Below are 26,373 nucleotides of genomic sequence, written 5' to 3'. Positions count from 1 at the left end.
CAGCGTTGATTTCGTCCTGGGAAACCTGTAAAGACAGAAAAAGTTATTTGTTAAAAATTTAAAACTATCAGAGACTTAATGCTGGAATGCTGAAATGACCAAATTATCGGGATATTTCAGATCGATATGAATCTCCGAATTTACCGAACGGAATAAAAAATCCTTTTATAGGATCAAAGTAAACGCGAAATTGGGAAATGCTGCAGTGAACTTTATATTAAAATCGAAAAAAAAAGTTAAAAATTTACATTTTTTTTCAACTTGACTTTAAGCAGCGATTACTGACTTGAACTACAGTGATTATCCACTTGAATAAAATGCGGAAAAAAGTTTCAAAGTTCCGCGGGCGAAATGGCATCAACGGCGTCGTCTGCAAAGGAATCCAATCACGTTCGTTTGAAGTCCACTGTCCAAGTCCACATACACAGACTATAGACGTATTCGACACACGTGCAAGCGGTGCACAGGTACTGTTTCTACTGTGCTCCACTAATATAATACAAATAAAACGCTGAAAAAACGATGCATTCAGACGCGAGACTGCTGAATCCGTTTGAAATTATAGTAGGAACATATGAGCAATATTTACTTGGCTACAAAGTGCACAACATCGTAAATGTAAGTTATATTTCGTCACGTGTCTTGTGTATAGGTTAAGTTCATAAATCACGCAACCTAAGTATAAATTTCAAGGAAAATATACTTCTAATATTTATATTTAGATATTTGTATATTTATATATTTGTTATTTTATAAAATATGATCATTCAAGATGTTCTAGAGAGGAAAGTAGATATATCTTGTAATTAAAATTTCTACTTTAAATGAGGAAATGTCAAGTTTATTCTCTCTTTCTCTCTAAATATGAATATTTTAAATATAAATTCTATCTTTTGTCCTTCCGTCAGGAGTACAAAATAGAGAAAAGCTTTGCGACTCACAGCCATGTTTCAAGCATACGTGCTGTCGCCAGTAGTAAATACTATCTAGCTTCAGCTGGTGCCGATGAAACGATATGTCTATATGACATGCGTTATAGACGAGAGTCTGGCAAATTAATACATCATGAAGGTATATAGATAAACATACTTAGTATTCATTCTTAGAGAAGTGATACGTTACTTGTAACATCATTACAATTATTTTTTTATGATAACGATTTGACAATAATATAATTTTTCATGACGATAATGATAATGTGTTATTTATGGAAAAAAAAAAAATAACTCGCTACATAATGAATGAAGTAATGAGTTACTTTTTTTAATGAGCATCATGCAATTGTAACGAATTACTTTTTAAAAGTGACTGTTTCAACTTTAATGTTATCGCTGCTATCGTGAAAAATTGTAGCTATACCAAATGATTATTGTAAAAAAGTAACATTAACGGTAATGTATCACAAATATAATGCATTACTTGTCTTACTTTGTTTATTCTGTACAATATTATATAATATAAATTTCTATTACAAAAATAATAATAATCTTCATATTTTCTTTGTAGATACTATCAATTGCATTGCATTTACTCCAGAAGGCTCGCATCTATTCGCTTGCAGTAATGACGGAAGTATAACTGCTGTTCGTTGTGGCAATTGGCAACTGGAGAAAGTCTGGCCGACTGCGCACAAGGGCTCAGCTGTCAATACTCTGGCTATTCATCCGACGGGGAAGCTAGCACTGTCCACTGGAGAAGACGGTGTGCTTAGGACGTGGAATCTAATCAAGGGCAGACCAGCTTATGCCACTAACTTGGTACCCAAACTGAAATCTAGCGCCAAATGGATAACTATTATTAAATGGAGTCCGAACGGTGAAAAATATCTGATAGCTGTCAATGAAAGTATCTACATTTATTCTGTAGAATCGGCCGGAATAGATAAGGAACTCACATTTGATTCGAAAGTTATTTGCGTTGAGTTCTTGAAGGACGATTTAATCGCAGTCGGTTTCGAGAACGGAGATATAACGTTTTGTGATCTTAGAACCTCTCTGCATACAGTGAATACAAAGGCGCATAGCATGAGAGTGAAATGTATCGCACATATGAATGATCTGTTAGTTAGCGCCTCCAGTTCCGGAGAGATCAAACTTTGGAGATATAACAGACATAGTTTGGATATGTTGCAAACCGTTAATTGTGGTGCCAGAATTACTTGCCTTTCTTTAGCACAAGCGTACAAAGATTTAGTGCAGAAGGAAGAAGTTAAATCGGGCGAAGAAAAGGAAGTAAAAAAGACTAACAGGATCAGATTAAAGCAAGAAGTTATTATTGAAAATGAAGAGGATTTAGAAGTCACAAACATTAGAAATCCTAAAGAAAGAGCGCAAGAAAAGAAACATAAAAAGAAGAGAACTCTGGAAGATGTTCAAGATAATGTCCACCATTTAAAGAAGAAAGTTCTAAAAGTAAAAGAGACTGTCGTTTCAAAGAAGAAGAGGGATAGGTCGTCACAGATGGAAGATGTTATCGATAAACCTAAGAAGAAGAAGAAACTCTTAAAAGTGAACGAAATAAATCCTAATAAAAAACGGAAAGAGAATTCTGCGTCACAAATCACTTTGCCAGCGAAGAAGATTAAAAAGTCGAATAAAATTGAAGAACCATCTTTCTCTCGCAAAAAACACAAAGTAAAATTATCAATGACAGATGAAGACGCTCCACCCAGAAAGATAAAGAAGAAAGCAAATGTGGGAAAAGGAGTCGTACCAAAAAAGAAAAAGAAGAAAATAACGGGATAAATTAGGATTCAATTGTGAGAGGAGTCTCTTTATAAAAGTTATTATTTCTTTTCATTCGAGTGATATTTACATCATAAGCTTACGAGTATGAATAGAACGCCTAAGTGCTTAATAAATTATACTCACTAGTTCCTATAATTATAAATCAATCTATTTACAATTTCTTAGACTTATCACTGTACCAACGCCTTCTTCTGTACTAGAAAGATTAGGCTTGAACGAGATAACAGTTTCTAGGCGTCGTTACGTTCTGCTCGAAATTATGCGAAAGATGTCTACCACAAAATACACTTATGCGACGGGTTCATTGGACTACCAAGCGAACACTTCCAGGCCTTTGCGAACTCGGCGTTGTTCGACAGTGTGCCGATAACTCGAAAGTGGTTTGGTGCGTGGACACCTTCTATCACCTTGGACTTCAATGATCCGTTCGTATAATTGCCACACCAGACCTTGAAAAAAAAATTAGTGTCTAATTTAGTTCTTTGAAGCTTTGTACATGAGAAAAAAATTATGAAATTTTCGTAATTTTTTTGCGTGCAAAGCTCTTCGCGAGTTTAATTTGTATCAAAATGGGGGAGGGGATCTTCTCATTACATTTAATTAATTTCTTATTAGTTTGACAAAAGAAAAAAAATCGCTATTTCAATGATTCTAAATTTCTCCTCTAATATCAATTATACAAATACATATATGTATTAAGTTTTTTTATAATGTATTTAAATAGTAATACATAAAATATTTTTATCTCTTTTATTTTATTCTTTTCTTTCCATTTTTAAGTTTATAGCACACAATGCTTTTTTTCTGCTGTATTGCGTGCTTGCTACCTTCTGGCAAGGCTGCTGGCTTCAAGCGGTGCCAGTTTTCGTGTAACGGAACAGCTAGAATTTATTTGACAGAAGGCACTTGACAATATTCGAATTGTAGAATTCGAATAAAATAGAGCAGACCGTTGCTATGGTGTATCATTGTAAAAGTATAATAACATTGTTTTTAACTATTGCGAAGAAAATATTTTGGACTGAGGCTGTGTTCTGATAGCAGCCGCGTGGCTAGCAAGCTGCACAATTTTCAACATAGCAGTCAGTAAGATCGCTAGCACAATATCATGCAAGTAATCCAGCAGGAAAAAGCGTAATGTGTCGCAGGTTTTAGTTTTATATACATTAGTAATATACATATATTGAATACATAGCGTTAACTTTTATTATTATTTAAATACACTCTATTTAATAATTTAATAATATTAAGTAAATCATTTTCTTAGAAAAAAAAGATAATAGATCCTATAATTTTTTTTACCAGACGTTGAAAATTTGATAATTTGTTGAACAAAAATTAATTATATTACTTTCACAGAATTGAGAAGTGCAAGCTTTATTTTTTCTTTTCTTTTTACCTGTGCAAAACCCAAGAAGAACAGTTGCTCGTTGCTGTAGTCAACGAGACCAGGCAGAGCTTGCTGATTCGGACTACGTGCAATTAGCCTCTGATACGCCCTGTAAGCTTCCCTGATACCGCCGTTATCAGCGATATTTTCACCCTGGGTATTGATGCCGTTCACCTGAAAATCAGAAGGTAAGTCGAATAGTTGAGCGCATGATCGGCGCCTTGGCATACTTCTTGGTGTTTTTAAACACCAAGACATGTTGTTATCGCGAGATGCTTACCGTGAAATTATCGCCCAGCTCCGGCAAATGATAACTGCTGTATTGTTCGATTATGCACTGCACTTTTTCATGATAGTGTCGCAATGTCTCATCGCTCCACCACTGTCGTACATTGCCGTTCTCGTCGTACCGGCGACCTAACACAGAAAATTCGCATAATTCTAGATATTAATGCGGATATGCGGGCATTGTAGTGCTGAAGAGGTAGAGGCAGACGAATAACCGTTTTAACGTAAATACGTCGCATTACTGATTACGCACCTTGATCGTCGAAACCATGCGTAAGCTCGTGGCCCATAATCGCCCCTATAGCGCCATAATTTATAGATCTGCGATGCGGAATGTTAAAGTTTAACGGTTATGGTAAAGAATTTCATTTCCATGTATGTGTGTGTATGTGTATGTGAACTCACATCTTTACGTTTCTAGTTAAAATCCACAGCACTTTAACAAGTAAATTGTACAACACAATAATTAAATATTGACATTTCTAATCAGTGGACGAAATTTTATTATCAATAATAATTTTTGTGAATTTTACACATTTAAAAATCTATAATATAATACAGATTTTTTAATGTGACATGACACTGATGTAAAATATTAGAATCTTCTTGCGTACAAAAAACAATTAGAACTATGCATTCATTATGTATAGAGAAGTGATCGAGTAAAATATGAGTTAATGTGACAATTTGGCCTTAGCTGTAAAATATAAGTTCATACATACTCTAGTCCGTTGCCGTAAAATGGGGGATGTAAGATACCAGCTGGAAAAGCTAAAAAAAAAAAAGATCACATATTCTTCTTAAATTTTGAATAATAGAATTAAATTGGTGTTTTTTATAAAGTGACGATGAGAGATGGATTCAATTAATTAGAAAATTGATATTAAGACACTTACTGACTGAGTTTAATATCGCGCTGTAAAATGCGTTTACTGTCGTGCCCGACGATATCCATCTACTCCTGTCAGGCTTCTCGCGTAAATTATTGAGGCTCTTTTTCATCGCCACATTAGTTAGCTTGAGCAAAGTCTCGAATAGCTTCCCATCGATCACCTCTACCTAAACAGATCAGATATTGCAGCTGGGCTAGGATATACATGTATTTGCGATTGTAGGTAAACATACGATAGAATTCGGGAAAACTCACTCCTTCGTAAAATTTGTCTAATTCCTTTGAATTCGTGATCCAATCGGGAAATCCTACGAATGGCCTCATCGCGTGCAATTTTTTATGAGCTCGAGCTCTCGTCCCGGCGTCCATCCAATCTAGCTCCGTGACCATCTCGTCGAACGCGGCCCTGATATCCAGCAGCATCTCCAACGCCTATTCTCAATGAACGATAGTGAATCATCGTTATATCCTCAATATAAACGCTAGCAAATTGGATAACGGATACAGTCTGAGTTTCGTGCTTTTAGATTAGAGATATCTCATAGATTAGAGATCGGCAAACTTTCTCCAGAAAAAATTATGAATACTAATATAAAATAAAAAATAAACAAATAAAATTAATACAATTATTATATTTAAACAGATAATGGGTTGCAGTTTGCCGACTTATCTTTCCAATACTTGAAAAATACTAATCGCCGCATGTGCGAACCTTTTCTCGTGCTTGTTCATTAAAGTGTTTCTGCGCATAAATGTAGCTCAACGCCATGCCAAAGTTCGTGTTGGCATTCCCGGTGCATTCCTTCCAGCGCGGGGTCTTCTCCTTTAAGCCGAAGATCTTCTGCCAGAACTGGAAGCCGAGATCGCGAAACTTCTGCAGCGTTAAAGGGGCAACGGTCGCGTACACGCTCCACCAGACGTATCGCACTATAAAAATCGATTCGATGTTAACGTTATTTATCGGCACTTTATTAATCACCGACTGTCTTAACATTGATATGTATTATTGTTATTATATTATACATCGGTGGTTTTAACGCGGTGAAACAATCCCTACTTATAATTACTGCAGATACGGTGCAGCTTCCGATAGCTTTCGCCCTCGGTGACCTCTTCTCGCTATTCGTTTTCTATCTCTGGTTGTAGAAACATCCTATATTATCCATCATGGATTACCGACACTTCCAATAAGCGTCTTCATTGCAACAACAATCTTTTAGTACTCGAGGACGAACTTGTAAATAAAGGAGAAGTTTAAGGAAACTTTCATAACGCGAATTTATATATGAAAATACTCGAGATTTCTTATTTATAACGCTATTAGGAAATCGGTTTATTACTTGTCAATTTTCAATTATCGTAAAATGGAGTAACTTTAACCTATTCGGGACTTTGATTGAAATTTTAAAAAATGCCTACACAATATGCATATCCAAAATCATCTCAATTTTGAACCAAAATTATTCATTTTAGGATTCAATTATTTCACGGGAAAAAAGATTTCATAAAACTATCTTAGCAGACAAGTTTTAACGTTATTTTGTCACCAAAATGTCGAGAAATAACGTCAATTTATTTGCTGGGTTGTTGCAAGTTGTTCGAATACATGTAGTATGGACGCAAAGAGAATGCTTCCGCATTACGTAGTTCTCTCTCTCTTCTCTTACACAGCGGACGTAAATGGACGCAAGTGGAAAAGCAACAATATACGCTGCAGATTGGACGAGCACACATTACCCCAAGTGTCAATCGTGCTCGGTTTGACGAGGGTGCCGAAATTGAACGTACCTATCGTAGCGGATGGAGTGACGGATAGCAGAAGCGGCAATTGCTGCAAATACTTCAAGTCCACGATGATAATCCGATCCACGGTCGGATTTATCGTGACATTTGTGTTCTCGAACACGGCCTTCACGTATTTTGTCCAGTTCCACTGAAACAGCGTCTCGCCCTTAATTACTCGTGCATTACAAGTGAGATTCATTTCGCTCTATTTCCGACAACCCCGACTCAACTTAGAAAAATAAATTTATGGATTTAAAAAATGCAATCATCATAAGAATCGTGATAAACTTTAATTTCTTTATTATTGTCTAGTAATAATCTCGTTTTTAAATAGTACTTCATTTACCATCGGAGCTCTTGAATTTTATTTTAGTCAGAATTTGATGAGAATTACACGTGTTTCCAAATATTCCTTGCTATAATGCAAATATCACAGACACGTATCTCGTATTAATTTAATTTTAGTCGTTTATCACGCAATACCCATGAATATTATCACATGAAAAAATCAACAGTGATGTTATCGCGTACCTGCTGCGCTCGTACATCGGTGAGTTGTTGCAGGTCGTCGATCGACACTTCATGAATGAGATGATCCTTTCCACGTCGCTCCTCATTTGTTGCCATGATCTGGACGAATTTCAAAAGAATTTAAACGTATTCCTGGAAACGATTATCCTCACAATGGAAGCTGAGTAATCGAGGATAAGTGTCGGGTTGAATGGGGCATTCAACTGATTATTAACTTTTTATTAAAAATGAAAGATTAATTACTAAAATTCAATTTATCATGATTAATATTAAATAGATAATTTCAAGTGCGTTGCATTTTAAGATATTTATATATTAATACATATATATATATATATATATACATGTTTATATCTTTTATATAAAAGTCTATACATTAAAAATTGACACGCAAGATACTCTATGACACAACGTTAAAATAAATATATTTCGAGTTCAGTGTACAAGCCACTTACCTTGGCGAGTTTCGTGCCGAATTCTAAAATCTCGTTAGCGTAATTCGCACTCATATTACCAGCCCCCGCTAATTCGACCATGGACTTTATATATTTTTTATACTCCATTAGTTCCGATTGAAAGCGTCGCGGATCCAATAAGTAACGCTCACTGAATCCAGGAGATACTTGCTCCATCTAAAAGAAATTTCGTTTTCTATATTTTACGAAAATACGTACAGTATATCTGTGCAGAATAATTTTTTTTCATTATTTATTGATTTTACATCGAATTAAATTATTCGATGTATAGTGTTTAAAAGACGTAACAATTATTGCTTTTTTTTATTAGAGTAGAAAATAAAATCGTCTATCGAGATATTACCAAAATATAGTTTAATGTAATTTTGAAGAATATTAAAATATCCTGTATGCCTTTAATTTTTACGTAAGAAAAAATGTTTTTGTTTAAAAATTTGTTTTTCATCTCAATTTGAATTTTGCATTCGCAGAATTATTCTAAATTTTCTTTTATTAAAATTTGTAACATTTCGGATGTATTCTCACCACCATCGCATTCTTTGTAGTATCCTTAATGTCCTCGCTGATGTAGAAATTGACGAAGAGGTTCAAACCTAACGTTCGCTGCGCTATGCCAGCTATTCTCGATATGTCAAGAGAAGGTATTTTATCCTGCATGGGTGGTTCCTTTGGTAAACCTAGACTATTGAGTGCCTCGAAGATGGGTTCCAATCCTAAAGCCTCAACACTCGCTGCAATCCGATAATTTTCCGTAACTTTAAATCATAAGTTTCAACATCAAGGCTGTAAATATACATTTTACAGCTTGGTTTTAATTGCGCGTAACGTTACTTCTATTTCTATTTTCCGCGCAAAAAGATTTGCAATCGTTTCTAAGTATTTAAATCATTTGCACGCTTGGTTTTTCCGCTTTACAATTGCAATCGTTATTCGAAGGCAGATACGAGATCCGGTTATTTCTTTGTGCTAATAAAGTAGTCACTTTATCTTATTATTGATTACGTTATTGATTACGTTAACGATACGTCGCAATGCGAACGGCAATGTATTGTTAGATGAGTTTATTCTTTCGAATTTATGCTTATGTAAATGCAATTACGCACATTCCGTTCTTGCACGAAAGGACAATAATTAATGAATAATTTATTGTCGAAGCAGGTAAATTATAGAGTTAACGAAAGAAAATCTTGATAGAAAATTAGTTCGCGTGGAAATAATAATTATCGTTCTTTTTCCTCGATGTTAAGAAATGCTTCGCATTTTAAATTGATATAATTTTTTAATAATAAGATTAATTTATAATCTTCCTAATTCAGTTTAGGATAATATTATTTCAATTGGATTGTGCTGTAATCGATGCGCAGTCATATATCTGCAGATATAAAAATTATATTTTGTATAAATGTATTATTCCAACATCTAACTTTGATCATATAAGTTTCTCGTACTTGATTTATTCATATAAGCGGTCCCTATCTTGTTCTAATCTTAATAATGTCAATTTATAGTTTTGATATACCATTTTTTTTACATCCTTAGGAACTGCGTAAAGGAACACTGTAAAAAACTGCTATTATTTTTACAGTGCACCTATTCCGAAGTTCCATTAATTATTTCTTATCAAAAATAACTTACAAAAAAATTTTCCTACAATTTTAAAAATCTTTTTTTCCGAGATATTTCACCAAGTTATTTAATAGTTCAATTCTTAAAACTTACCGACATCCATGCAGGTCCTGTAAAGAGCTTTCGCCAGTTTCACTTGCCTGAGGTCGTTCTCCTTATCAGGCTCCTCAAGCAAAATCCTTAAATTTTCTAGAAGTTTCTCCCTAAGCAAACTCAGTTGATCCCAGAAGCTCTGACTTTGTGGAATTGGATGTTTATTGATCCAGCCACCGCAGGCGAAATTGTAGAAATCCTCACAGGGATTCACGGATCTGTTCATCGCACCTATCACTCGCGCCGCTATGATAATAGAAGCAAATTTATCGTGAAATTTTACCTGACATTTCAGCGTAATCATAATCTAAATGAAATTAATTGTCTTGGCACTTTCTTTCGAATGAAAAAAATTTTCCTGATTTACTTATTTTTTGAAAATACAACGGAGCGTTCATAAAAGATACCTGTCTTAATGCATTCTTCGCTCTGACACATTTCCTTGTATTCTTCTTTGCGAAAGACTGCCATTTGCAAAGTTAGTGCCACGAGAAGGGCGATAACGGTAACCGCTAACAATCCGACGACTATTTCGAGTCGCATCTCCTTTCCGCTTGATTTCTTTTCATCTCGCTGATTGTAATTCCTGTGGAAAAACAATGGAAAGATTCCAACAATGAAAATTTGCAACATGCTTTTTGCATATATTAATATTTTACGACTGTTTACTGTTGAATTTTTTATCAAAATGCATAAGAAACTGTTATAAAAATTTAATTGTTTGTTAGTACCTTTAATACTCAAAATAAGTAATTAATCACTATTAACTTTTTTGTATTAATTTTCTACACGGAAAGATTATTAGACACAGAAAATTCTTAAAAGAAATATTTGTAGAAAATCATTCAAAGCTTTTCCAGTTGGTATTCGGAGACTTGCGTTTTTGACATTGAAATATACATACTTGAAACAATATTACAAATTAGCAAAATTATTTTATATGACAAATACTATAACTGAAAGAGAAAAAAAAAAGGAAAATTTAAATACAAATAATTATTCCATTAAGCGTTTCATAAAACCTTTGAAAGGTTCACAAAGACACAAAACGGTATTTAAAGACGATTATACGAATATTTAATAGACACGTTTTGAAAGAGTATTATAGTATAAGCAACTAATAGCAAGTAGCAAGTAATCTAAAGTAAGAAAAATAAGAAGTAAGAAAATGTTATTGATTCTTTTTTATAAGTAAAGAGAACCCTTATTACCACGAGACGTCCGAGTTTCCTTTCGCGTTCTCTACCATGTCTCTCTCATTATCCTCCGGGTCGTTCACCTTCAAAAGAAAAATAATAACATATATTTCATAGTAATTGCCTGTCCATTTCTTCATATTTTACTCTATTAATGCTAACGAGCATGCCTGTCGTTGCATCTGCAACATTATATTTAACTCCGAAGTAACGAAACGTTAGCGCACCGCAAAGCTACTTTGATTTAACAAAGAAGTAATATCTTATGACTTGATTTCTGCGCTTTGTGTCATGAAAATGCGAGAGATCAAAGTGCAATTAAAACAGATGCATCTCGCATAGCTTTGCAGAGACCTTGAAGTGACTCTACGAGAGTGAATTCACTGAAAACAAATAACTCGATTTTCTTGAATTGCATTCTAAGCAGAGAATAAAAATTCCATTGAAAAATCCTCATAGAAAATTTTAGATTTAAATAAATCAAGATTTAAAAAGTTTTACGGAAAAGATTTTTAATATTATTTATCTATTAAAATGCCGCAAATACTGATTCGATTTTAACAAAAATAGCGGTTAGTGTCTATTAACATCGCAAAATTTAAGATTCTCTGTTTTATTAGCGTGATAAATAATTTCTTCGTCTTGTTTTCCAACGGTGTTAGATGAGCAATGACAAAGTGTACTTAAAAATAGAGGAATGCTGATAAATCTACGCGAACGACGTGCATCCAAACAATAGCGTTCTCGTGCTCTTCGATGTTTAATTCCGCGTTTGGCTCTTACGTAAGATCGTTTTTTTCATTTATTTTCCACGTCATTGTCGCGAATAACGATTTCGACGGTTTCGGATTTAATAGGATGAGGATCGCCTGGCAGGATATTGGGCACGAGGAGAATAATGACTGTAAGCTTAATCCCGTCGATTCTGGGGCAAGGTGAGTGTATCGATCATACGGTTTTAACGCCGCGACGGATGATGATACCTCGCCGATTGAAACCATGTAGTATATAGTCACTCTTTCCCGCCGTGTAATTACGGCGTGCGTGAAACAGGTCGGAAAGAACGATCTCATAAAACGCATTGTCTTTCCATACAAAAATTCTATTGGGTCGAAGAAATATTTTATATCATTGTGCCTTACTGTTGGAATAATAAATTAAATCTTGTAAGAAATAAACTTGATTAAAATTACTATGGAGTTAATTGACATAACAGCATTTTGTTTTTCTATTTTAATATCAGACAACTCTTTAAATATTTTCATGAAAAATAACCTTTTCTAACATCTGAGGTAGTAAAACAAGAGTCAACCAATCTTAAATTCAGTATTTACCATTTATTTTTAAATTACTCTTCAATTATAATATTGACAAATCAAAAATATTAGTGACTCATCCGAAACAAATAAGGATTTAAGACGACCTAATTCCTAAATCATTCCGCTTCACCAACTTTGATTAATTATGGCCGACTAAACGTTCCTCGTGTACTCCATCTTTCTCTCACAGATCTTTAGATTGTCAGAAAAAAGCACTTAACTTAAAATTAATAAAGTAAAAAGTTGACACAGCCGACTCCAATATGAAGCAGTACGTCTCTGGCTTTCTTCTGTCTCTTCTGATTATTTTCATTAATAAGCACGTTTCCAAGGCATCTCCTTTCGTTTCGCATTACTTTATTAATCCTTTCACTGCCGATGATTCCAACGATTACATTTTTTATCGTTTTGTAATTAATGCATGCAATGTACCTTTAATACTTTTGCAAGGTTTTCTTTTATTACGTATCGCATTATTAACTTGAATAATATAATTTTGCAAGATTTCTAAGATTAAGCGCTTCTTTAAGATTGAGAGCATAATAAATCAGAAGATAGTGGATCTAAAAGAAATTTTCAAGATTTGAGAAAGTACCTCTCCTTTTCAAGACAGATTTTACGTAGATTAATAGCTTTTCGCTATAATTTAACTGATTCTTTCTGGATCGTGTAATTAATCACAATAGTAGATAAAGAATTTAGATAAACATGATGATTAATGTTGTTTGACGTTGCTGAAATCGGTCTTAAGCTCTCGGGAAGTTACACAGCTAGCTTCATGTTTACTCGAGATGCGAGAATCTGATTTTCCGCGTGTTGTGCAGACACATTGGCGGGTGTCCGACTTGGACAACGTTCCCATTATGTGCTTCAATCTATCGAATCGGCAGGCTTGATGCGAGAAACGCCGGCGCCTTTTTCTTGTCTTTTCTCTCCCCCTCTCTCTCTCTCTCTCTCTCATCTGTCTATCAAGTAAACCATACGAACTTACGCAATCGTATATCTGTTTTATTCTAGTTTCTCTTTGGTCCGTTCGAGTAAACAGATCGATTCTCTGTAATACCATTACACCGTGAATCCAAGTTATTTCTAGTTATTCTCTCTGTTTATTTCTCTTCTTCTTCCCTTTAATCTAGATTCTGAGTCTGAGTGGAAAAGAGCCATTTGTGCATTTAACAATCGATTAATATCAGCTGTAATAGATCGCGAGTCTAAATATTGAACATCTTTTTCATTCATTATTTTATAACGTAGAGATTCGATCGCTGTAAAAAGAAAAATTAGTAAAAAGTCTTTTCTCTCAAAAACAGAGTACGTATGACCGTACCTTTATTACAATCGCGATATATGTATTATCTCCTCTACCTATTCCCCTCGTCATAATGAGACAGTTAATCTAATATTTAACGATCGTACTTAACGCAGGCAGTAATGCACGGTCATAGAATGTCTATTTCGCTTTTGTCATTACCCCTCATGTTCAATCGTCGTTACGAGAATTCTTTATCGCATCATGGTAGCGCGGAAAAAATCACGGAAATTTAAGGAGGACATACGAAAATGACATATTCATCACGATAAATGTTTTCCATTCAGGTCATTCGCAGGTGGCCTAGTCGGTAATTGTCATCGGCCTCATCGTTCACTTCCGATTCGCGTCCTTGCGGTCCGATAATTATCATCCGGCCAACGTTGCTTCCGAAACGACGTTGTCCTTGTGTGGCGTAAGATTTTAATGTCGAGCCAAAAGGCTGAGGATGTAAATTCCATCAACTAAGCAATTAGCACACCGCGTCTGACATTGGGTTTCGCGACGGATTGCTGATGGTATCGCAATCTGTCTCGATAGAGGAAGTACTCGCTGAACTGGCTCACGTTCGCGCATCGCCAAGAATTCCTCTTCCCGCCGTCCTTAGATGCAATCACTGCAGGCGAGACGATCACTGATTTTACTAATGCATCGCCGATTATCTCTCGACGCGACGCGACGGGATAATGCTTCGCGTCGGCCTCCCTCACCTTTGTCTCGTTGCAGGATATCATATAATTAATACTTTACGTCACGTTAATAGATCCTTTCCGCAACCGATGCAACAGCGAAGCGGTAAACAACTAGAACCCGGCGTACATATAATTCAATCTTTTTCCCATATCATTTCAACGAAATTATACGATTAATGGAAATAAAAAGAATGCAAAGCGAAAGCTTAACCACAGACTTACTTATTAATGCCAATTTATACAAATGTTGATCTTTAATAATCTCGGTTTAATTTCTTCTTCATCATTTTATAATTCTCAGAACCAAAAAAACAGACGAAAAGTATAAGTTAAATTGAGATTGAAGTTAACTTTTACATTGGTGAAAACGGGCATTAGAGAAGCTTCTCAAATTCCAGAGCTAGTTTATGCATGCGCGTAAATTAATTGTACGCTCAAATATTTGTAATTTGTGTCACTTCCAAAATAAACGGCTCAATTTAGAAATTTGACCAACTTTACCGTGGGTCGTTGTCTTAAGAATCCTCTTCGCCAAGAGACTCCTACGACGAACGTCTCGACGAGACCGACTCATTATTCTCGTTTATGTTCGCAGTCTGTTCTGAGAGGCGAGTGTATTTTTCTTAGATCGTTTCCTCACGCAAAAAGATACAACGTGAACGTACCGTAACATCTCATTCGTTTAGTTACTCCACGAAAAGATGCATTTAATATGTTTATATCAAGATGACATCGCGTTGGAAAGTAGCACATTTCAAAATTGAAATAAATCAGGTAGAGAAAGAGAGTATAGAAGCGAAAGTTTAGATGCTGTTTAGATTTTTATTTGATCCATCGTATGTTTTGTTACGATAATAATAATATTGATATGAATTGAATTAAATTAAATCCATTTTTGTATTATTAAATTGCATAGATATATTAATTAAACCATAGTGATTTAAATCATTTCAGAAAGTACGTGTGACGGACGGTGTTGAAATTTTTACTTGAGGAACTTTAAGACCAAGAATCCTTCAGCGATGCTCGAGAAAGCGCGATAATTATTTTTAATATTATTCGCGATTTTTATCCAACTTATGTTGGATAATGATGAGCCTAACGAGCGGCAAAATTATTTTTTAATCGATTACCGATGCTGCAAAATGTAGATCCACGGGGAACATGACGCCCAGTAGGCTACCTTCAAAAGTGACTGACACGTATGGGGTCCATAGACAGCCTCGCGCGTTCTGATATTTCGCAAGTGGAGCGCCTGAATGCTCCATTGAGAGGATCCTATCAGCGACACGAATGTAAGGAGATCGTAAATGCCAGGCTGTTGATGCTCGAAACCCATTATCGCCCTATTGCTTGATAATACAATTACGGTAGTGAAGGTGGTCAGTGACTTCTGGCATCAGTCTATGACCGTACCTTCACGATATCATTTTTTCTCCGACTCTTTTACTTATACGCGTTCGTTAAAATTATTCCCGATATAGTTCCCCGACTTCCAAGTATTCTGTAAATCTCTTTACTTTCGCAAAATCTTATAGAATTTCATGGATCCCCCTTACTGAGAAAAATTTCTAGTTGAAAATAAACAAATTAGAAAATTCTGATCGTATTAATAAAAATTCTAGTTCTATCTCAACTAGAATTGTAATAGGTTCAACACGGAATACGTACGGAAGATCCAGGTTTGAATTTCGGCTAAGACAATCTCTTTTGCTATAAATTATTTATAGCTCTTATTAAGATGCTTAGATTAGCATCTTCAATTATTAATATCCTTCTAAGGTACTTATTTATATAAAAAAATGATTAAATTGCTTCTCAGTTTAAATATGTAATGTTATTACTTTAGTTCTGCTCATGATTGCGTTTCAAGATCGAAAAGATTTCGGCACTAAGATTCGCGCTTTCAGTGAAAATAGATTTATTTCTCTTAATTAATGTAAGAGATTCAACCAGAAAATTCCGATTTGTCCATTTTCAGAATTCTCATTAATGCAGCCAGACTCTTTTTCCCGTTCTGGTCACGCCAGATTGTAGGTATAGAATCGACGTCCCGGTTTTCGCAGATCTTGATAGATTATCGTAGCTAAACTACTTCACAGTAAGTATAGTTTCTAGCCAAAACAGAGAACAAATGATAATCCGTTTGTACGTCAGTTAACTTAAGCAACTGATATTTGATATATATATCTGACGCTGCGATTGAGACACGCGAGCCGTAATCGCTGCTTAACGAGCTTCCGGGGAAGGGCTCGGTGGAATTCGCTTCAAGTGCTCTTCTTGCCATTGACTAAAATTTCTCGAGCGAATCTTAACTTGCCGGTCGCTCGCTCGCGAATCGTATCCGCACGCTCCACTTGTTCAGCCTTATTTTTCGCCATCGAAGAATCGCTTCTGTGACGATCTCGCCTGATCTCGCCTGATCTCATCTCGCCGGAATACGGAGGCAATGTGCGAATTGCGACCCGAATCGCATAGATAGCAGACGAGCCGGTTAGACGAGACGAACGGATCACAGAGCGGAAGAAATAGAGGATAAACGCGATCGTCCAAACATTTAAAAAGCTAGCAGCGTCAAAATCGTAGCAGAGCAATCCAATCTCAGTTTTCGATAGTACATTGTTTTACCTGCAGCGTTATTTATAATCATTTCTAATTGGAGAAACCATTCGATTAAAAAAACAAAGAAAAAATGCGTAAACTGCGTAGTCATGTCGCAAAAGGGGATAATAGATAATCGCCGTAAATGGCATCGCTTTATCTGCCTCGAGCACGAATAATATCGAGTGATATTCGATGTTAGCAACTGGTCTTATTTTAATTATCCTTCACCTGCACGCGATTGACCTCTTTTTCCGTCAAGTAAGAAAACCAGAATTGGCTGCAGCAATGTTCGACTACTTGTGATTTCTAACCAAGTATAATCGAACACGGCAGTTTACTTTTTCCTCTTAATTGGATTTAATCGAAGAAAAAATCGATTGATCGATTGCAGGTCGAAAATCCACAATCGCGCACGCAGAAATAAAATTTATTTAATATCTAACGATAAAGTTCCAAATATCTGAAATAATGCAGGTAGCTGCAAGTTGATTGAAATTCAATCGAAGAATTAAAGAAAATTCTGAAAACACAATTTCTTTTCACTTTTAACGCACATTTTAATTAACCTCCATTAATTAAGTTCCACTTTGATAAAAATAAAGACGAAAATTCGAAAAGTTACAATCATCATTTTGCACTGTGACCAAAAATGATTAGAAAATGATTCAAGATTTTCGTTCTTTGCCAAAAAGTGGTCGAATGAATGCACTTTCATTTAAATTACGATTGTATTTCGAAGATGTTGTTTTTTGGAATTAGCATCGCGCGAGCACTTTGCTCGATCATTTCCATTCGTGACACAAAAATAAGCGTAAAACAAGTCGCAACTATTTGCGCAGATTGGCTCTCGCCCCACTACATCCATAGCGGTGATAAAACAGTTTAGATGCGTAGATGCCTTATGTTTTATGTAGAGATCGGCACACGTGCCGTTCGAGACAAACGAGATGTACGCGGATACTGGCAAAGTGAGACGAAAGATCAAAAAGGAAACTGTTAACACAGGTGAAACGACGAAAGGTCGTATTTGTAAATTACGATCGATACTTCTGTATCATTATGTCATTTTGACGTATCAAGTTTTTTACTAGATTCTTCCTTTCAAACGGATTCCGCGAGTTAAGTTCTTAATTCGTTATTCTCGACGAGGACAAATGTCTCTCTCGTAAACAAAGATTCGCGTCGTCGATGAAACAAGACAATCTTTCGACGTTTATTCATTAGTTGGAAATAAATTTAAATAAATCACACTTCCAATTGCGCATTGGCTTCCTCCGACGTGAAACGAATGTGAAACGAGACCGTTAATACATGAACATGTAGGATTTGCATCAAATTTCAAGTACTCTGCTCTTCGATTCGGAGACGACTTTATCTGTCGACGCCACTTTAATGAGCGATGCTCCGTCGATCTGCGTCTTTGCACATGACACGAATAATTATTCCATCGAGCAAATGTTCGGTAAAATTAAATTTTCTCTCTGACACACACATATAACTATTAAAATATTCCATTTTTGTTAATAATTTATCAATCGAACGGGAAATGTCAAATTTTTTTACAATAATATACTACGACAATAAGAATCTTTCCAAGTATCAATAATTAAAAAATATGCTGTACTTTTCAAGCATCATATAGCATTTTAAAAGCGCAAAATCTGTCCGCTTCTTAAGAAACTTGTCTTTGTCCAAAACTTATATTGGAAAATTGAATAAATTAAATTAAATTAATTAATTAATTTTACTCTTCTTTATTTAAAATTACTTAATTAAATAAAATCATTAATTAATTTGATTAATTTATTTAATTTTTATTCACGATGTAATTCCACGAATGGAATGAAGCGTTTGCGCGACGCCTGCAGTTTGAAAAATCGGATTTCTGGCGATTGTGATTTATCAGGAAGAGATAATCAAAGAATATAAATCACATCTTATTTCCTTTGTAAATATAAAAAAAACAAAATCTTTTCGTATCATGCGACAGTAATGACATTGCAGAAAAATCTTGAAGAATCGCTGAATCGCGCACGTATTTGCAAGATAAATAAATCCGTGGATTTTACGTTCTAGCGGGAGAGGAAAAGCGAGGAAAAGCCGGGCATGAAATTGGCTAAGGAATAGTCAGCTGAATTTTAATGGGATCTTGATGAAACGGTCGGGCACACAGTGGCTCGCCTGAATCTGGCTTATCCTCGTCCCTATCGACACGTTTGTCTCCTTTAACATTACTCGGATGAGGAAGCACGCCGCGTCTTACCTTGTATCTCATTCTCGTGTCTTCTTGGCCGTCGTCCCGTCCTTCCAGCCTCTATCTTCCCGTCCTTCGGTCCTTCACTCTCTCAACCGACGTGTCTGCAAAAGGAAGAGATGAATTATTATCTTCAAAAATGTCCCCGCGTCTCATCAGACGCAAATGCGACGGCGGTTGGTGAATCACCTGTTTTGCATTGAATGACAGACCGCGATCGCTTTTTTTCTCTCTTTCTTCGTTCGTCGCGATTTCTTTGTGAGGACACTCGCTTGCGCGATTTGTCCTCCACGGAAGACAACGACGCGACGCGACGCGACGTCGCGAAAATGAGGTACAATGTCGTCGTCTGCCTTCCGAGGGAAACTCTTTCTCTTTCGATATGATTTATTCAGTTTTCATTCACAATCATTTTATTTCGACGTATAACTTGCACATAAGATGAACAAACGTTATTCCGAATAGTATGTCCTGTGAGAGAATCCTAGGCGAGGCGCCATTTGTCCCGATTTATCATATAAATCAACATAACTATATTACAAATATATTAACATAAATATTATTAAGGCCTAATATTTTACTTACATTATAGCTATGTGTAAACATACATTTAATTAATTAGGTGTTTTTGTAATCCAACGTATACTAATGAAAAAATTGCGATTTGTGACTAATTAAGAGTTGGCCAGCCTACTTGCACGTCACACCGAGACGTACGTTTAAATTAAACGTGTTCGGACATTGGCTCGAACCTCGTGGTAAATTCCGAGAGTTTGAAAAAAGAAACGGATGAGCGCACGTGGACTTTTACCGGATGCGAGGACTTTGATAGCGCGGATGTGCCCGCCGCGCCGCTTTCATAATGATTTACCTTTCTGGGAATGGTATGGTACATTAACGGGTTAACGAATCGCGCACCGCTCGATGGCTCGATTGTCTCTCAAAACGCTTTCGTTTCCATGAGAGCAGACACGCGCGAGCGATCAGCGATGATACGCGCTTGGAATTTTATTATCGCGTAAACGATTTTTCACTTGTCAGAGCGGATCGTACTGGAACCGTCTCGGATTTCCAGAGAGAAGTCTAGCTCGAAATGCATTCAGGAATATTGCACGAGAGATTCTCGTATTACATTCTCCGCGAGCGCTCGCACCGATGAGCGTCAGAAAACGAGGGTATCTACCTCGATTAGCGGGTTAAGCCGCGCGGAAAAGATGCTACACGTCTAATCGCCTGGCGATTCACTCCCTTTTGTGCCGCGAAATTGCGTCGTGAAATCGTCGAGATCGTTATTAAATCAGATGCATCCCAGCGGATCGATGAAAGCGTGCTGCACGCAGCACTCAGCTCTCGCTCAGGATCGGCGCTGCAGAAACAGTGCATGCACACCGAGCATTAATATTATCAGCATTAATATTCTACGGGGGGTAGCTGACAATACTTAATTCTCAGCATCCAGATACATGTACGAGTACTTGGAAAAATATCTACCTACGTACAAGTACAGGTACTAGAAAAATAAAAAAATTAAATACTTTAAATATATTTATTATTATCTATAACATAAGTTTTTAGAATAAATCAATTTTATACATGTACACAGGTATTCATTTACAATTTCAATTATGTGTTCGCACATAATATTTCCGTATTTTATATTGTATATTTTATACGTACATACCCCTACAACATGAAATATTATAGCAATATTGCAGCAATATTACTTTGAAAGATTGTAATATTTTATAAAACATTGCTGCAACATTATGCAATATTTTTAACAATTAATCTAGTTTTATTAATTGATGACATATCGTTTAGTATTCACGTTCCAAAATATATATCGTATGATAAAGCTATGATCAAAAGCATTCATGGACCTAAAAAGCACACTCAAAAAAAAAATGGGGAATCTCCAGAAGACTCGCAAACTCATTTTGCATACGCCTTCTTATGTAAGAACACAATCGATAGGAAATAAATGCCTTTAACGATCTAGCTGGATCTTAAGTTCTTGTACAATTCTGTATGAATTTATGTACTACGTATGTAGTCCTTTAAACTGCGCGCCAAAGTGATTTTTCGGTCTTGAAACGTAAACTTTACTAAACTACCGCAGTGATATCACGAGTTAAATTGTCTAGTAATTTAACAACTTGATGCTTTTACGCGTTCTTATAGAACGATCTTAATAATGCTAAATGACAGTGAATATTACATTCGTAAATACAGCAGAAAAACCTGCTTAGTGCGCAGCGAAGAAAACCGAGGATCTATGTAAATCGATCAATTTCCTTAATTCAGTCACAATTGAAAAAAGTACTTAAGAAAGATTTAAAGTTTTATCACTATAGATATATGGGTGTACCCAGGATTTCAATCAGGGGAGGAGAAAAAAAATTATCTTCGAAACTTATTAAAATAATAAATATTAATTGGACTCTTATAGTCCAATCAACATAATCAAAAAAGGAAGCGCAAATAAGAGTCGAGCGTAGTACTTTGTGCGCTAAAAAATTAATTTATAATGTAAAAATAAATATAATTACAAGTAAAAAATTTTTTACATTTTCGGGTCCATTCGAGTCTTCTTTAAAATATAGTTGAAATTAATAAAGATAAAGAATTAAACGGTCTCGTATATCCATATGTGGCAGTAATTAAAATACTTATAAAGCCAGTCTTAAGCGAATTTTCTTACAAATAATGTATAAGCCACAAATTAGGTAATGAACTTTCAATTTTTCATCGTAAAAATAATTCTTACAATTTCATTGTTTTCCTTCCAAAATTTAGGAAAGAGGGGCAAGCGACCTTCTCTGCCCCTCCTCCCTGCTTAAATAGATATACGTCTATGAATAGATATATGAAATAATATTTTTTAATCTCCGAGCTTTATATCCGTTCGTGGTATTTCCACAACACATGTTCTATTTTCATAGATCTGTTACATCGATCTCTTACATTTTGTGTAATCTACATGTATGATCGTTTTGTCACACCTTGCGGCCCGGTTAATTCCCGAGTCAAATTGCGTTTATATAATTATTGTCTGCGGTAAACAATCCACTCGCACGTCCTTGATGTCTTGTACATCACGATACGTTGTGCCTATCGTTTAGATCCGACCCTGCTCTCGCACTACGTGATGCTTTCGATTTCGCATCTACTAATCATATCTACCGCCTGCACGCATCTCACGCGGAGGAATCGCTGGTGCAACGATTGCGTTGCACTCATCTTTGATCATTTAACGCGGTTGGCGTTTGAAGATACAATATTAAAGTGGATGACTACAGATACAGTTATTTCTTACGCAACAAAATGTCCACAGCTGCGGATTTGCCCCCGTGAATTTACCATCCAGATATAAAATAGAGCGTTTGCCGATCACATTGTAGACTTTCGAGCAACCAAGTGCAGCAAAATAACTGATGTAGAGGAGAAATAAAGTTATCTTTTTCTTTTTAACATTACGATTAGTCAAATTATTGAATTCTTATGTTACTAATTTATTAATATTTAAATAAATTATAAATAATTTAATTAAATTAATAATCAAACAAAAAAGTAATTTGCCATGTACTAATAAAAATAGTAAACTAACATTTATTATTAAAATACTTTTTATATTAAAAATTAATTTTTAACAATATAAAATAAGTCTAATTACTTAGAATGCAAAATTTTTATATGACCGTCTCGGAATAAAAGCTCAATTTTGGCATTCGAGCATTCACTCGTTAGAAAAACGAGGTTATCTCGAGAATATTTCGGACACACGAATCTTATCGAAGTCCGCAGGATGTTGAAGATATAAACAGACAACCTCGGAGAATTTTTGAAAGAAACGACCTCTTTGTACGGGCGCATGAAGAAAAACGCGCGAGGGGCCGCGGTGTGCAGCATCCGTTTTAAAATCTATTCATAAACACACACACACACACACACACGAGACGCGCGTTAAAAAGAAACGACGTTACGTTAAGACGCGTTTTCCATCGTAAGAGATCCGCGTAAATCCGAAATTTAATTTCTTTATAAAACGAGATGATACACCGACCGTTCTGGCGCCCCGCCAGAGGGTAATTTAGTACCGGCGAGACGCTTTTGTTGAAGGTATATACTATTAATCTTGCGCCCGCGCCGCGCGTATTTTTTCAAATATATTTTTCGCAACTTCTTTATAACGTCTCAAATTAAATTAAGCTTGGTACGTCTTATGATACATATTAAAAACTTTCCAATAAAAAATCACGCGAGAAACAAAAATTCAAAATTTGAAACGCTAAATATGTACGTTTTAAATATTTTTCTTTTCAAGAGAAGGGAATTGTAATTGGTATATCAAAAAATTCCAAGAATATAAAGAAATGAAGGACTACTCTTAGTTATAAGCATATCTGTCGGAGCATTGCCTTGAGCGAACATGAGTCGAAAAACGATAATCACAAGACATAACAAACTCTGCGATCTGTGACGTCAGACAATATCTAAAAAATTCAACATTAAATATATTCTTTATTATACGAGAAATATTTTCGATAAACTCTAACTTTATATAGATTCGAACAAATATTGTTGAATACAAAATAAGAAGGCATTACACGAACGAACCAAGATACTCTAACGAAGATGCAGAATTACTTGAAAGAAGAAAACAAGCTTATTGACACGCTACTTTTTTTGATTGATAAGTTTCAATCAATGGTCAATATTTACATGTAATGCTAGAATTTTTAATTTCTAAAGAGTTGCAATTCTCTTTTTTTATGTAAGCACAAATTCGTGCATATGTACTGTGATAACCTTTGAAAAAACTTGGTAGAGTGTGCGTCATGTACGATAGTGCGGCTAAACTGTGTCAGTATCAATAGGTATTATAGCTATATATGTACGTATACAAGATTAGAGAAGTTTACGTCTTATAAAAGGACCTTCGATCTCTCGGCGCCTATTATCCGCGTCGCGTGCGCATGAAAATGTTTAACATTATAGTTTAACATGCATCACGTGCATTCCTGGGAAATTTGGTATCTCGCGTGATAAATGAATTTTGCATAACGATATTTGTAAAGAGAATTATATCGTAGAATTTATATAACGTTGAAAATGTTTGTTCCCTACCCTAAAAAAATGTTTTTCAACGTTTTTCTTTATCGTATGGAAAATACTTGGATAAACGTAAAATTACAATTTTCCAATTACAAAAGAGTTTTACGAAATAAATTATAATATTTCTCAAAATAACGCAACTGGATGTAATTTAAAAGTTAATGATGCAATGTGAAAAAATAGAATATGTAGAAAAATTTGTCGAGTTACAGTTACTGTATTAAAAAAATCGAATGATACCGAGAAATATCGGTTCGAGACCATTTAATTCTATCAATGTAGATTAACTTTAACCTCAGTTTAACTTACTGTTTATCTCTTTCTAGTTCTAGAAAAAGATAAAGAGCTGAGTAAAGGCTGAGGCACGCGATGAATGTTTTTCTTCTAAAATCTTTGCATTTTAATGAATTGCCAGAAATTCTGCGTTTTGTTGGTACAATTCTAGCAATTTATTAAACTTTGAATACTATTAACTAAATATTTATTAAATGTAAACATATATTTATTTGGTAAAAGAATCATTCATTTGATTTAAGCATAATTTTTTTGTTGAATAAATACTTATATTTATTGTAAATATATGTTTAGTCAGTACTATTAAAACAAATATTTATTAAAATTAAGTAAATGTTTGTTCAGTGCAAGTATTGTACACGATGAAAAAATGCATCGTGTGTTTCTCATCGTGGGTTTAAGTTAAAACAAAATTAAAGTTAATCCACATTGTTAAAAATAAACATAAATTTTGAATATTTCGCACGAAGCATCGAGACGGACGAGCGCTCACCTGTTCGCAGCTTTCCTCGACGAAGCTTCTCACAAGCGCATATTAAAATTTCGTTCTATGTGCCGTCTGCAGATCCTCCAGTTGAAACGAATAGAGTCGGCGCGGCGTGCGAAAGAATGAGCGAAAATACGTGCCTCTTCCTCTCGATTCGCGATTTTGTTTTTCCTCCGTGTCGCCGCAGCCGTGAGCCGCTTCACATCATCGCGCTTCGCTATTGTTTCCTTCCCTCTCGCTTTTCTCGTTCCTCCTTTTTACTTTTCGGCGGCCGCGTACGTTTCCATGTGCCGGCTGCGGCGGAGGATACGACTCGAGGCGACAACCGCTAGTAAACTAAACTGAAGTTTCGGCTTGCGGAGGAGTAACTCTAATCTTCGAATCCCCCACTATTTCCGCGCCACGATGTTCCGTCAGGAGCGGATTGAATTGCGCGGTGTGCAGTTCAACGAGGCCGTCGGCGGAACACGCACGATCTATCTGTGACAGTTTTCAGAAAGAAATTCTCAGTCTACCCATTATTGTTAGTAGACCTTCAAAATTTAATTAGATATTTTCCATCACGTTACCATGTATACGTGTGCTAAACGGAATCAATTTCAATGATGCATACGTACATTCGACTAGTTAGTATAGAGCTTCCTCTCTATGATTATTTCAAATATTCACTATGTATTATTTAATCATTTTACTACGTTAAAGTTAATAAATATTACATTGAAAATAAATTTCTATGATTATTCATCGAATCGATATTAAATTTCTGATTATGTTATGTATGCCTCTATCTCAATTTTACTTAATTTCTCGATTCTTATAATATACAATCTTGTAATTTTTTAAATAAGTATTAGTTGTATTAGTGTGCCACATGACAATCATTGATAATAATATCGAAATTTGGAGAAAACGATACGATTTTCCAAGCGGGCACTCGACAAAGGGTTACCGTCGATCCTGATGATCGGTCGATGTCGTAGATCTTCGCCGTTCGCGTTTCCTCGGCGCGGCGCGTTTTAAAGGAAGAGACGCGGATTTGACTATCAGCATTTGCCGCAAGGCCTCGGAGGCGGGAGGTGTACATCACGCCGCCGCGCCGCGTCGTACCCCAGGCCCCAGGCACGGCGCCACTCCTCTCTTCCTGTGGACGCACTGGACGCACAACGAATCGTAATTGGCCCCGGCTTACTCCCGCGGATTAGATTGCAATTTATCTTGGCCTCTTTGACCCGACCGTGTCACGCTCCCCTCGGCCTCGCGAGCGCGTGGGTCGCC

At 35.7% G+C, this 26,373-nt stretch overlaps 2 protein-coding genes across 3 annotated transcripts; one reads left to right on the top strand and one right to left on the bottom strand.

Moving 5' to 3' along the window:
• Positions 1 to 451: 451 nt before the first annotated feature.
• On the top strand, positions 452 to 2,764 carry LOC108761453 (p21-activated protein kinase-interacting protein 1-like). The gene is made up of 3 exons (XM_018508021.1): positions 452 to 618; positions 909 to 1,071; positions 1,507 to 2,764. The coding sequence occupies exons 1-3, from the start codon at positions 523 to 525 to the stop codon at positions 2,742 to 2,744; spliced, it is 1,497 nt and encodes a 498-aa protein (XP_018363523.1). The 5' UTR covers positions 452 to 522; the 3' UTR covers positions 2,745 to 2,764.
• Positions 2,758 to 25,540, bottom strand: LOC108761452 (neprilysin-11). Of its 2 annotated transcripts, none has more exons than XM_018508020.1 (17): positions 25,105 to 25,540; positions 19,212 to 19,306; positions 11,043 to 11,107; positions 10,236 to 10,414; positions 9,829 to 10,074; positions 8,635 to 8,840; positions 8,089 to 8,265; positions 7,634 to 7,732; positions 7,106 to 7,250; positions 6,030 to 6,244; positions 5,573 to 5,749; positions 5,322 to 5,484; positions 5,148 to 5,196; positions 4,679 to 4,746; positions 4,418 to 4,554; positions 4,147 to 4,311; positions 2,758 to 3,196 (listed from the first exon to the last, which is right to left on the bottom strand). In XM_018508020.1, the coding sequence occupies exons 2-17, from the start codon at positions 19,221 to 19,223 to the stop codon at positions 3,020 to 3,022; spliced, it is 2,280 nt and encodes a 759-aa protein (XP_018363522.1). In that variant the 5' UTR covers positions 19,224 to 19,306; positions 25,105 to 25,540; the 3' UTR covers positions 2,758 to 3,019. The 2 variants fall into 2 exon arrangements, with proteins under 2 accessions (XP_018363522.1, XP_018363521.1); XM_018508019.1 differs by having other exon boundaries at positions 11,040 to 11,107; positions 25,105 to 25,539.
• Between the last annotated feature and the right edge of the window lie 833 nt (positions 25,541 to 26,373).

The sequence above is a fragment of the Trachymyrmex cornetzi genome, unplaced genomic scaffold (genome assembly GCF_001594075.2).
Source record: "Trachymyrmex cornetzi isolate Tcor2-1 unplaced genomic scaffold, Tcor1.1 scaffold248, whole genome shotgun sequence".
In the NCBI taxonomy this organism is placed as follows: Eukaryota; Metazoa; Arthropoda; class Insecta; order Hymenoptera; family Formicidae; genus Trachymyrmex; species Trachymyrmex cornetzi.
Note: the sequence above shows the minus strand (reverse complement) of the source record. Positions and strands in the feature narration are given on the sequence as shown.

Excerpts from the sequence above, each read along its gene's own strand:
- LOC108761453 (XM_018508021.1), top strand. The coding sequence starts at position 523 with ATGCATTCAGACGCGAGACTGCTGAATCCGTTTGAAATTATAGTAGGA. Across the intron at positions 619-908 it reads AAGTGCACAACATCGTAAAT|GAGTACAAAATAGAGAAAAG; the intron begins GTAAGTTATATT and ends TCCTTCCGTCAG. Across the intron at positions 1,072-1,506 it reads CAAATTAATACATCATGAAG|ATACTATCAATTGCATTGCA; the intron begins GTATATAGATAA and ends TTTTCTTTGTAG.
- LOC108761452 (XM_018508019.1), bottom strand. Across the intron at positions 8,841-9,828 it reads CAGGACCTGCATGGATGTCG|CGAGTGTTGAGGCTTTAGGA; the intron begins GTAAGTTTTAAG and ends ATCGGATTGCAG. Across the intron at positions 8,266-8,634 it reads CTACAAAGAATGCGATGGTG|ATGGAGCAAGTATCTCCTGG; the intron begins GTGAGAATACAT and ends AATTTCTTTTAG.